Genomic DNA, 13,299 nt, shown 5'->3' with positions numbered 1-13,299 from the left:
AGAATAGTTGTTGAATTATCTAATCTGGATGATATTTCCATTATTCGTTGAAACAATCTCATCAGAACCTAACTTAAAAAGACAATAAAATCTCCACAAGTAAATCATCTAGATCAGAGGATACAAATGTTGTTAAAGTACAAAGAATATATATATATTTCAATAGTTGAGATCATGAGTCAATTGAAGCTAGATCACCATGGAAAACCTGGAAGCACTGGACTGTCGTTTTGTCCTATTGTGGGACTCCTTAGCAGTACGCATCCACGACTCCGCCTCGTGGGATTCGGACCCAGGACCTATCAACCGGGTCAGTTGTAAGATAGTAACTCACTGATGACAATGGTGGATGTATCGCTCAATTTCGTGGATTAGTTGAAGTAAGACATCGTTGGATGCCGGCAGGCTCAGTGATCTAGTGGTTAAGCGCTCACACGCGAGACTGATAGGTCCTGGGTTCGAATCCGGCCATGCGGTATCGTGGATGTGTACTACTAAAGAGCCTCACAATAAGATGAAACGGCCGTCCAGTGCTTCCAGGTTTTCCATGGTAGTCTAGTTTCAATTGAGTCATGGTCTCAACTACTGAAATTACTACAATCTCCAAAATACCCCTTCTGAATATGAATATATATATTCACAGCAGGATCATCAATAAAGTAAGCACTTAATTAACCAAACAATGGTAGCATTTACTAATACTATACAACACATTAGTTAATATAATTTGTAGATATCTTAATAAAAGCAAAGCTTACGTTCAAGTAAATCTGTAGATGAGATCTGATTATTTTTCACTGTAGAATCTAAAAAAAAATATGAAGCACAGAAATAACATCTCATTAATAGTTCAACTGGGTTTGATTTAATTTAATTACATAAATCAGTATGTAGATTTGTAGAGATTGTAGTATATTCACATTTAAATCCATGAGTTGATCATCATTGAAGATCTGGAAGCACTAGTCTAGAGGTTAAGCGTTCGCGTGCCAAACCAAAGGTTCTGGATTCAAGTGCATTTGGTGCAGGATCGTAGATGAGCACTACTGTAGAGTCCCGTACTAGAATGAAACGACCGTCCAATGCTTTCAGGTTTTTAATGTCGATCTAGCTTAGATCGACTAATGAAAATAAATCACTTCATTGATGATAAATATACCTGAATTGCAAAGTTCTCATAGTCATTCTACGTAGATTATGTGTTGATAATGTTATCCCCGGAATGATACTGAATATTCTGTCATTCAACTATTTAATTCAGAAAACTCGATACTACCAAAAGTATCCAACTGAAACTCATATCTTCTGCCTCATAATGTTCCGTATTACAAAATCTTTAAGACACAATAGTAAGTACAATAGAAAGGGATATATTTTACAATTAACTAAATAACAAAAATCCAAATGTCCAAAAAGAACTAGAATGTTCAAAGAATTATTATTATTAGTATCAGAGAGGGGTTTTTGTGAATATTATATTAATTTAATAGTTGGGATCATGAGTCAATTGAAGCTAAACCACCATGAAATACCTGGAAGGCCATTTCAACCTATTGTGGGACTCCTGAGCAGTGCGCATCGGATGTGCTTTTATCGCCCCCCTAAATTTCGTAAAAAGCACCTACCACGAAAAGGCGATAAATACGACTTCCCTGGTAGTGGTTATATAGGAACATTTGAAGAGTAAGAATAGACTGTCCCCACTCTCGGTCATAACAAATATTTTTTTAATGAATTGCCTTCCCCCAGAAAAAATTAAGGTGAATATTTATATTTGAAAACTTAGTAATTTTCCCAAGAAAAAGTTCTACAGGCCTTCCAAAATAATCAGGAATCAATAAGTAATCTATGTGATATATGTTTCATATAAGCAAAAGATAGTAAAAATGGCTAAAATAGTGATATTTTAACAATAGTTTTATTAGCACAATAGGATTTAAGAAGATCGTCAGATCTTGCAGTTTACATGATGGACTAACTGAAGCCATATACTTATTAAAAGCCAGGAAGCACTGCACTGAACAGGTGTTACATCGCAGCATGTGGCTCACCAGCAGTGTGCGTCCTCGATCAAGACCTCAAATTAAAGACTACTGAGTTGGCATCCGATGTTTGACATTTCTATTCAATACATGGCACGACCATCAAGTGTCGGTGGAGTGAGAACTTCCGATGAATGCCATCAGTCGGTCAGTAACGATGTGGAACTTCGTACGTACGTACATCAATTCGAGTTGCCATACCACATTAGCACAGAGATACAGTTGTCGATTCAAATCCCGTGGTGGTAGATGTAGTAAGAGTATAAGCAGTAATCGGAAAGATTAGGGTTTGAAGATGTTATTCAAAGAGTATAATCCAGTGAAATAAATTTGGAAAGAAAATAAAGGACATGAAGAATTCAGAAGATTAGAGTTTAGGATAACACAGAGTGGATGCACCTGCGTCATTGCAAACGACTTTGTGCCAATGTCATTCAACGTATCTAACCATCGGTTGCTGTCATCTCACAGATCCCAACCAGATAGTCTACACCTACTAACATGGTTCAGTCCACTTGTCAGTGACTCCATGGATTTGTGCACGTCGGGGCAGTCGGTGGTTGGGCATACGTAACACATGTCCCAGCCATCTAAACTGATGAAGCTTCACTACTTCATCAATCGATTTTCCATCCTTATCTAGTACCCGTTTCCTAACAACAGCACTACTTACTCGATGGTCCCAGGATATACGAGCAATGTTTCGAAGACACCTATGATCGAAGACTAATAACCTACGAATATCCTCTACTCTTACCGGCCATGTTTTACTGCCATAAAGTAGGACGGGACGAACTGCTGCGCAGTAAACCCGTCCTTTGGTTGATAGACGGATATCTCACCTACGCCATAAATGACGCAAGTTGGCAAAAGCTAGTTGAGCCTTCTGTATCCGTGCTGAGATTTCGTCACACACCAGACCACAAGGGCTGATGAGACTTCCAAGATAAGTGAAGCGATCGACACGCTCAATTACTTCACTCCCTATCATTAGTTCGGGTGTCGATGCAACCCAATCCTGAAGCAGCATTTTCTATTTCGAGGGGGAGAATCGCATCACGAACATGCCTGCACTGTTACTTAGAGTGGTCAGGAGACTGTATTTTTTCAGTCTTCACCAAATAGAACTATGTCATCAGCATATTCTAAGACAACAAGTGAATCTCCTGGTAAAAGTTCAACCCCTGGAAATTTAGACGAGGAAAGTGTTATCTCTAAAAGCACGTCAACGACAAAGTTAAACAAGAATGGGGAGAGTGGACAGCCCTGACGAACACCACTTGAGGTAATCAATTCTGATGTCAGTTCGCCAAAAGCTCTCACTCTACCAGTTGTGTTCCCGTAGAGAGCCTTTATAAGGTTAATTTACTTCTTTGGTACTCCTTTCAGTGACAAACACTGCCATAGAACCTCACAATCAACAGAGTCAAATGCCGCCTTAAGGTCGAGAAATACTACAATTGTGGAGCGTCTGAATGTGTCTCTCTGTTCTAGAACCTGACGTAGTGTGAATATCTGATCTATACAACCACATCCAGGTCGAAAACCAGCCTGATTTTCTCTAGTCTGCTCTTCACGAGCTTCAGTTAGGCGTCGAAGTATTATTGAAGCTAATGTTTTAGACGCTATATTAGTCAAACTGATTCCTCTGTGATTGTTACAAGAGGACTTTCGTCCTTTCTTATAGACTGCCACAATCAGTGATTGAGACCAGTCAGATGGGATTACGTCCAGTTCCCAAATTCTACCTAAGACCTCGGTTAATCTCATTGCTAATACTGGACCGCCATCCTTAAAAATCCCAGGGGTAAACCTGTCAGGGCCCACTGCTCTCCCACGCTTCATGTTTCCTATAGCTTTTTCAACTCCGTAAAGAGTTGGAGGACTTACATCAACTTGCTATTCAGGTTGACTGGAGATCGTGGGAAACCAAAGTGTGGCTGAAGGCCAGTTGAACTGATCCCTGAAGTGTTCTGCCCGTCGATCCAATCTCCTGGATTGAGAGTGTATAATATGTCCAGCTTTTTCCGAGATAGTTTCGCTAACAGTCGGGTTCCTAATACCGGTTTCCTTAATAAGTCTGAACAGTTGTCTGCTGTGACCTAGTGCCGCTGCCTTTTCCATATCTCTTGCTTTCGCTACCCACTACTATTCACGATCATTGCGTAGGCTTCTTGTCAGCTTGCGCTTAAGCTGACTCCGCTCTTCGTTACGTTCAGAGCCAGATGGAATGAGTTTTTAAGCCATGCTTAGACGAAACATCTATTGAGTGCTTCTTGGTTTTAAATGGTTATTTAGCTATAGTTGATCTGTGATTTAAACTACAAAACAGTCATTTCAATAATCAATTGAAACTATAACACAACAATGCATGTATTAATTTACTTGAAGATGATAACCGACTGGATAAAATGGCGGGATCGTCGAGTTGCCATGTAAATGAGGAAGCTTGAAAAGGAAAACAAAAGATTATGTATATAATTAAAGTTACGTAATGAGACAATCGACATAATACAAATTCAGTGTTATAGTATGAACAAGATAAAAGAAGTGCCTTCTCTAGTTAGAAACAAAATACATTCACAGCATAGGATATATATAAGCAGGCTTGATTGATATGTTAATACTTCAAGATTCCATATAATTCATTAAGTTTGGATACTTTCTTCATTGATAACAATATAAAATAGGTAAAACAAAATTGTACTATTGGTAGCCGAACTTTTGGTAATATTAAGTTCTTTGAGCTAACAGACTGATTGAGAAGCTTTAATTATCATTCTGGACAACAGTATAATGATAAACGCTGTGCAATCAAACCATTTCGGTTTAAAGGATGCAACACCATCAAAGGTATCCATTTGAATTGTAAATCATCGCCATCAGTATCCTAAATATTACAACAGACGAAAACTAACAGTAAACAAAAGTATGTCGACCTGCTTTTCTTTCTGTTTTATTATTTATGATCCGGTAAATATTTGATACCATAAAAGACATCAATAATGTGTCACATTTGGTATACAGTCTATGACATTATTCTTTCATATCAAGAGTAAATCACAATGTTATCATAAAGATTCAATATTTCAATGAATCCAACCAAAAAAAAGACATGGATTAAGCGTTAGGGAGACGCCTTTCCACAGAACCTAGACGAGAAAAGTAGATTTAGGCTCTATTCATTATTGTACAGATTCTGAGACCTAAGTGGACTACTACTAGCTCAGAAGCAGTATTTATCAACTCCATTAAAATGGAACGTTCATATATACCGAATTCGTCTAACCAATGGATAATTCTAGAAAATAAACTAATCAAAGACGAAGTCACATTTACACAAAACAAATTAAATGATTATTAGAGCTATAAGAGTAGTGAATATTCATAATCGCGTACTCGAATTATGGGGAAAAGACATTTAACAATAAAAGAAATTATGAAATTATATAATTATCAATTTCCTTGGCCAATATACACTAATCAGTAAATAAATATGAAAACAGAAGTTATTTGATAAACAACCGAATACAACCTGTAAATTATGAAAATCAGTGAGAGATTGTAGTGATTAAATAGTTAAATTCATAAGTCGATATAAGCTAGACCACCATTGAAAACCTATAAATATTGATTGGCCGTTTCGTCTTAGTATAGGACTCTTTAGTGGGATCGTAGATGCGAACTAATGAGAAGTTCAATACTAGGATGAAATGGCCATTCATTGTTTCAAAATTTTCAATGGTGATCTAGATTACAATGACTCACGAATTCAACTAATAAATTTTACACGTATCTAATTTTGACTTTTTGTACATTCTAACTCTCATTCGTCTTATTTTATAATAACTGTAATAAATTACAATGATTTAGTCAAAATAAGAGATTAGATTAAAAATGAGGTTATAGGGTTAGATCTTAAAAAAGCATTCATACAGACATTATTATGATAACCAATAAATTTTTAAGATAAAGACAAAAAACGGTGGGAATAATAATTATGGACGACATTTGAGTGTCGCTAGACTGACCTTCAGAGTGTACACGTTAAAAACAGGACCAAAAAAGGGTTATAAACCTGTGTAAGGAATTAAAATTATGATTTACATTTGATGGTTAAAGTTAGAAATTAGATTTACGGTTTTCATCATCAACTGACATCAGCTACAATGCGGAAATTCTATTTAGCCAAATGAATGAGTGAATTTCGAGCCAAAATCGGAGACCTATTATCTTATACCTGATTGGTTCGTCTATAAATTATAGTTTCACCAGGAAAACTTAATCAATATATACAATGATTGATAAACGAAAGAAATTAAAGATAATTACTAATGTGAAGATCAAATTAGGAAAGATGAACTATGAAATTAGCTTTTGAGAGAAAGATATAGAATAATAAAAGTATCACAACTAATAGCTTATAGAATTCTTTAAAACGCTAGCTGAAATACTTATCATAGATCAAAGCATGAATTAAAATGATTGATTAGTATGTTATTTATCTTAAAATGAATAGTTATCTTGAAAGTCTATCTTCTATGTTTATTAAATCTACTTGACCTAACAATAAATCTCTAAACATTAAACGTCACATTCATATTTACTGTTTTAGACGCAAAAATAAACTTTAAACAGAGTCAGTCCGTCATTAACAACGTAGAAATTTGTACATACGTACATCAGTTCAAGTTGCCCCCAAATGCCCTGGTACGGCCGAGAATGAGGAGAGTCCGCTCTCCCTCTCGAAATGCTCTCACATAGCCACGCGTATATAGCCTCTGCCAGGGAAGTCCTACTCACTGCCTTCTCGTGGCGGGGGTGTTATTTACAAAAATGAGAGGACGAAAAGCGAATGTCCGGCGCTTTAACCGGACCCCAAACCAAACCAATGGTGCACATGGGCTCCAGTATCCTGTGGGAACAAATGGCGTATGAACCAATCGTTGGTCACCGGCTACCATGGGACTGCATCTCCTTACGATGCTCCACTGCCTTGTGGATCAGACCTTCAGGTCGAAGGCTCGGAGTGTGGCCCCCTAAGAAAACCACCTGCTTCGGTTTGGGCACCCGGGCAGTATCACAGCCCTCATACATATCGAATAAGATTTGTGTGGCGCATATGTATTTGATGCCTTCTTGTACCAATATCTGTGTTAAAATAAATAATAAATAATAATACCACATTAGCACAGAATCTTAAACAGAACTTATAGTAATAAATATAACAAGGGACTTTTTGTCTAGCTACTAACTCACCCCCACCAACTACTCCTGAATGAAAAGATAAGTATTTATACTTGCTTTAATCGACAATGATAATTTTCTATTGTAACCATGAATCTCATAACTTCTGGTAATAAACGATACTCTTACATTTTGACAATTAAAAAAAATATATAATTTACTTTCTTAGTTGAACCAATGCTACATTGTAAAATAGAAACAAGACAGAAAAAAATACTAAATGTGCGCCAAAATTAATTACCTGAATTAGTTGAAGTAGGATGGGAATCCATATCGGTTAGGCCTGTGTTGCAGCAGAAACTACTATTATTAGTAGCATTATTATTATTCTGAAAAGAAAAGCCGGAGAAGATTCTATAAGCAATTAACACTGAATATATCAATAGAATTATTAAACTGCAAGAAACTCATTAACATAACTCACTAACATTACATTACAGTGCAAATGTACAACACTTTGAAATTGCCTTATAACATAATCAATCTATTATATAAGAAGTGAAAAGTCAGTAGTTAATAAACGAATCAGATGATAAATCATCTGTATATAGTTGAGATTAATGCGTTAGTATATGTAATCCAACTATTAATCACCTACCTTTAGCAAAAAAAAAAAGACAAAAAATCAAAACTAATTTCAGTTAGAGATGTAAAGCATTGAACACCGATCTGGTGGTTTTTAAAGCAAAGTGCACACTAAGAAACTTCAGGGTCCTACATTGGGCCCCTGACAACGTCATGTGTACACACTGCTGAAGAGTATCATACTAGGACGAAGCAGCTGTCTAGTGCTTCCTAGTTTTCAATGGTATTCTAGTTTATGACGAATGTGTTCTATGAACATGAATTTAAAGAACGGGATGAAAGAGAAAAAATAATGACACAAAACCTACTTATAACTTTTGCTGTTGTGATGTGAAACTAGACTTGTTCTAAAGTTCCAAATTAAATTTGCCTGTTCATGACACAACAACAAGCAATTAACACAATCATATCTTTCAAGAATCTGAGGTTAGAATATTATTAGATATTTTCCTACTCCTAGAATGACCAGTAATAAGATCCATTCATTGACCTTCCAAAACACTGTGTAAATTCGCTACTGATCATTCAACACAAAATGCAACAATGCCATCCGTACATTAAAAAAAGATACTTGTTGGTCTTTTACTACTACAGGGTAGTAAAATGCTTTAGAAAATAACAAAAATAAATACAAAAGTGTCATTTAACTACCTGACAATAATTAGTACTAATGTTGAAAGAGAGTAAGATAATATCCCCATGTAAGTACAATTACCAGTCAGCTATAAATCATACATTTTTGTGTACAGGTTTAGGCAATCATACTTGGACGAAAAAATATTGAGAGACATAAGTTTAAGCTATTAAGTCATAACGGTAGTAACAATTTATATATATAAGATGTTTTTTGAGTGTCGTAGTAGAAAAAAATTTATTGATCCCTTTAACGACGATATAAGGAGTGTGATGATGTAACAAACTAAAGTCCAATAACTTACTAAGTATATCGAGATATTACCCGGTTCAGTACAACCGATGGGAGCTCCTAAACATAAACTACTTTCTATGCAACACTTATCAATAAGATGTAGATAGTTATGAGAAAACTGATGAGATTAGAATAGGCACTACCCAGTTTTACAGAGATATTTGCACTGAACTATTTTAACTGTTACCGCCTTTATGTAGAACTGAGATTATTACATTACGAAACACTAACTAACATCTAGTTTTTATTTGTTTAGGTAACTTGATATTGACCAACACTTTACTTGATAAGTATTTTTGAAGCCAAATTTCAGAATAGGTGAAATCTATACAATCCATTCTTCAAAATTCCAACTATGAAATAACAAGGTGATACTTCACATCACTTTTATTTTGAACACCCTAGTAACCTTGACATACGGAAAAGATATATATGATCTATAGTCGAGTACATGAATTCAAAATAGGTTATTGAGTTGCACTAATTTAGAAGGATGATGGGGTTGCGCAAAATCGTAGACTGACTGGAGTTAAACATTAATACTTTTTGATGCCAGTCGGCTCAGTGGTCTAGAATTAAGAGTTCATACGCGGAACCGAAGGTCTTGGGTTTAATTTCAGAGTGAGGGGTGGTGCTTCCAGGTTTTCAATGTTGGTCTAACTAAGATCAGTTCGTGATTTCAGCTGTTAAAATATTTTGTAGTTTTTGTTGGACAAAACCCGTAGTAATATTTCTAGAACAATGTGCATTTTACAATCATGCTTTAATAGTTAAAGGACAATTTTCAGATGTGCTGAGATGGATGATGGTTCAAAGATAACGGACACTCAAATAAAACAATGTAACTTAAAAGCTGATCATATAAATGCATATTTAGTGGATGAGTTACGATTGGAAGCAATGATTATTTATTTATCTAGAAATAGATCAAATCATAAGGAAATGTGTCTAAATATTATCAAAAAAATTCATCCATATACGAAGTTGGACCGAATTTTGTACATATCAGCCATGAAGAATGAGAATTAAACACAATCAAAGTCGAAGTTTGATATGAGAATTCAAATTTGTAAAGTGATAATTTGAATGACAGAAATCTTCATTAAGGTTTAGTATAAATTCTAAAAAACATTATTAGCATAAGAGGTTTGTGGAAGCTGATGAGCTTTATAGTTAACATCGTGGACGGATCTTAGTTAGACAACCATTCAGAATCATAGGGGACTTGCTGGCAGTTTCTCTCTAGTACGTGACTACTCATTGGCTATGATCATACACGATCCGACTGTAGATCGAATGTAAGCTTTCAGTAGTTTGACTGTTAAACGCTCGTTACGAGACCTGGTGCTCCTGAGTCTTATTCCCGAAGGGGTCGAGAATAAGCACTCTCGAGCAATCCCATACTAGGGCAAAACATGTATCCAGCCTTCCCTGGTTTTCTTTTTTTAATTTATTTTAATACATAGATATTGGTACAAGAAGGCATCAAATACATATGCGCCACACAAATCTTATTCGATATGTGTGAGGGCTGTGATACTGCCCGGGTGCCCAAATCGAAGCAGGTGGTTTTCTTAGGGGGCCACTCCCCGAGCCTTTTCCACTGCATTTGAATTGGCCATATGGTTTGAGATAATGAAAGTCCTCTCATAAAATCGCGCGTTTACAGCATATGTAATAGAATTTCTACTCGTTTTATGAAGATGAGAACGAAAAGCGTACATCCAGAGTTTAACTTAGGATGTTGGATACAGAAGCTTTACTTAGTGTGTGTGTGTGTTTATGTGAGGGGGTTGACTTCAAACGTTCCAAATTAATTAAAAATACTAATCTCAAACGCTTTTAGCCTAACCCGTAACTGATAGAAAAACAAAAACCTGTTTAAAAAGTCCAATGAGTAATTTGAACAGATAGATCAATGCTCTATAATTCACACAACAAACTAGACTTAATAGGAGGATAATCGCCAAAAATAATCCAAACTACAAACATACACACACACACACACAAACACTTCGGTAAACTCAACGAAGTATTGAAATTGCCAATGACTAACATAGATATTCACTGTTAAAAAAAATGTATCTCTATGTATAAATGAAACAATTACAATATAAACATTTTAAAGCAAATCACACAGAAAAATTCTTTTTAAAGAAAAACCAAACAATAAAAAACAGAGGACACTTACTACACATAGAGTAGATAGTAATTTTGTTTTTTTTCCGAACAAGAGAAAATAATAATAACAATAGAAAGAAATCAGTGACAGTATCATAAGTGGTTTACAAATTATTAATAATAATAATAATAATAACAATAATAATAATAATATTAATAATACGACTATATCAGAATGGGTTTTGTGGAGATTTTTAGAAATTTCACTGGTTGAAATCATGAGTCTTCAGGAGACACTCCTGGAGTTCTAGTGAGAAGTCGTTACCAGTAGAGTTCAATCAGGTCTGTTATGAGATAGGAACCCACTGTAGACAATGGTGTACGGGTGGCGCAACTTTGTGGATTGGTTGAAGTTAGACATTAACACTGTTGGATGCCGGCTTAGTGGTCTTGTTGGTTAGGCGCCTGGCGCGAGACTGATAGGTCCTGGGTTCGAATCTCGCGGAGGACGGGATCGTGGATGCGCACTGCTGAGGGGTCCCATACTAGGACGAAACGGCCGTCCAGTGCTTTCAGGTGGTCTAGCTTCAATTGACTCATGATTTCAACCAGTGAAATACAACTATAATTAATTATAGTAGTACAGAATCAATAAACTGGAACGAAATGAAAGTTATCAATCATAAATACATTTTTTTCTAAAAAAAAATGTGGGAAACATTAGTATACTAAAGTGTTTTGTTGGACAGTCATCAACTGATAAGAGAGAGAAAGATCACTTTTATCCAAGTTATACAAATAGTAAGAGTAGTAACCAGTATGATAAGATTTGTTATCGTTTTTAGTCATAATGTTTATACAATCTCTAACATGCAAAAACTGAATATTCTTTAGAAGAAATACAACTAAGATTATGAACATCATGTTTGTTAAGGATAATAATATATTGGATATAAAGAAATTATGAATTTTAATGGAGTTTTGTTCTTTGAGCTGGGTGGTATGGTCTTGGAGCTTTCATCATTCTTCTGAACGACATCGTCAGCACGAACGTCTACCTGAAGTTACTGCTGATGATGATGACGTTTAGAAGAACGATGAAAGCTTCACGACCAAACCATCCAACTCAGAGAACGAAACTTCATCAAAATCATCCATCTGAGCTACAAATCTTCCCCACCATCTCAAAATTATGAATTCAATTTGCAGCATTTCACGTTACAACAGATTTATTGTTCTCTACAAATTGATCTGTATGTCGTTAACAATTTAAAAGTATGAAATCTTGTAATTAACTATTTGAATGTGAATTTATCAGTTCATCTATTCAATGTTTACTTTATGTTTAAGAGAAAACAATTATTCATATTCATAGAAAAAAGTACAAAAAAACAACTTGACACAAATTATCCCCAACTGAAATAATTTTAAAGACACTTCACCAATATCATTCAGTCGAATTACAAATCATCGTCATTTCAAAAGACCCCAAATGCCCTGGTAAGGCCAAGAGTGGGAGGAGCCGGCTCTCCCTCTCGAAATGCTCTCAAGTGCCCACGTGAATACAACCACTGACATGGAAGTCCTACTCACTCCCTTCTCGTGGTGGGGGTGTTGTTTACGAAATCGCGAGGACGAAAAGCGAATGTCCAACACGTTAACCGAGCTGGTGGACACGGAGGATCTACCTAGGGGAGTACGAAAACCCTCATTCCAAACCAATGGTGTACATGGGCTCCAGCATCGTAAGGAAACAAATGGTGTATGAACCTATTGTTTGTGACCGGCTACCATGTGACTGCATCTCCTGACGTTGTTCCACTGCCTTGTGGATCAGACATTTAGGTCGAAGGCTCGGGGTGTTGTCCCTTAAGAAAACCACCTGCTTCAATTTAGGAACCCGGGCAGTATCCCAGCCCTCACATAAATCGAATGATTTATGTGGTTTTCTTGTACCAATATTTATATGTTCAAATAAATAAAATAAAAACCAATAGATTTATTACATAGTGTCATCTGCAGTAAACCAATGCATTGCTTTAGTCTTTCAAAACATACATACTGAATTTCAAATGTCATGTATGCAAGAAACGTAATCCAAAACTCTTTTTCAATTATCATTATTCGAATTTTTAGTCTTTTAGTTAACTGGTTAAACTTTTAATTAAAAACGACATTCCTTTATTTTCCCATACTTTTCTTTTAGGTATATAGATTTCATTTTGAAGTTTATCTTAACAAGTTATGTAACTTTTTATTTTAATAGTTAGTTAATTACTGTCAATTTCCTATGAAATGTTTAATTAACTTCGTTCTAAAGTTTTATAATAAAGCGCCGTTTTCCCAGTCCCCCCCTGTCAGTCCGTAACAACGTAG

The 13,299-nt window shown here is 35.7% G+C and overlaps 1 protein-coding gene across 4 annotated transcripts in view; it reads right to left on the bottom strand.

The window, feature by feature from the left end:
* The window catches only part of CNOT4_1 (CCR4-NOT transcription complex subunit 4), a 31,677-nt gene that overhangs the window by 3,005 nt on the left and 15,373 nt on the right, over positions 1–13,299 (bottom strand). For all 4 annotated transcript variants that reach the window (XM_051218939.1, XM_051218938.1, XM_051218941.1 and 1 more), the window contains exons 8-10: positions 7,531–7,618; positions 4,428–4,490; positions 759–806 (exon numbers count right to left, since the gene is read on the bottom strand). In XM_051218939.1, the coding sequence (XP_051068757.1) occupies positions 759–806; positions 4,428–4,490; positions 7,531–7,618 (199 nt within the window). The remainder of the gene's footprint in view (positions 1–758; positions 807–4,427; positions 4,491–7,530; positions 7,619–13,299) is intronic.

The sequence above is a fragment of the Schistosoma haematobium genome, chromosome 3, assembly GCF_000699445.3.
Source record: "Schistosoma haematobium chromosome 3, whole genome shotgun sequence".
In the NCBI taxonomy this organism is placed as follows: domain Eukaryota; kingdom Metazoa; phylum Platyhelminthes; class Trematoda; order Strigeidida; family Schistosomatidae; genus Schistosoma; species Schistosoma haematobium.
Note: the sequence above shows the minus strand (reverse complement) of the source record. Positions and strands in the feature narration are given on the sequence as shown.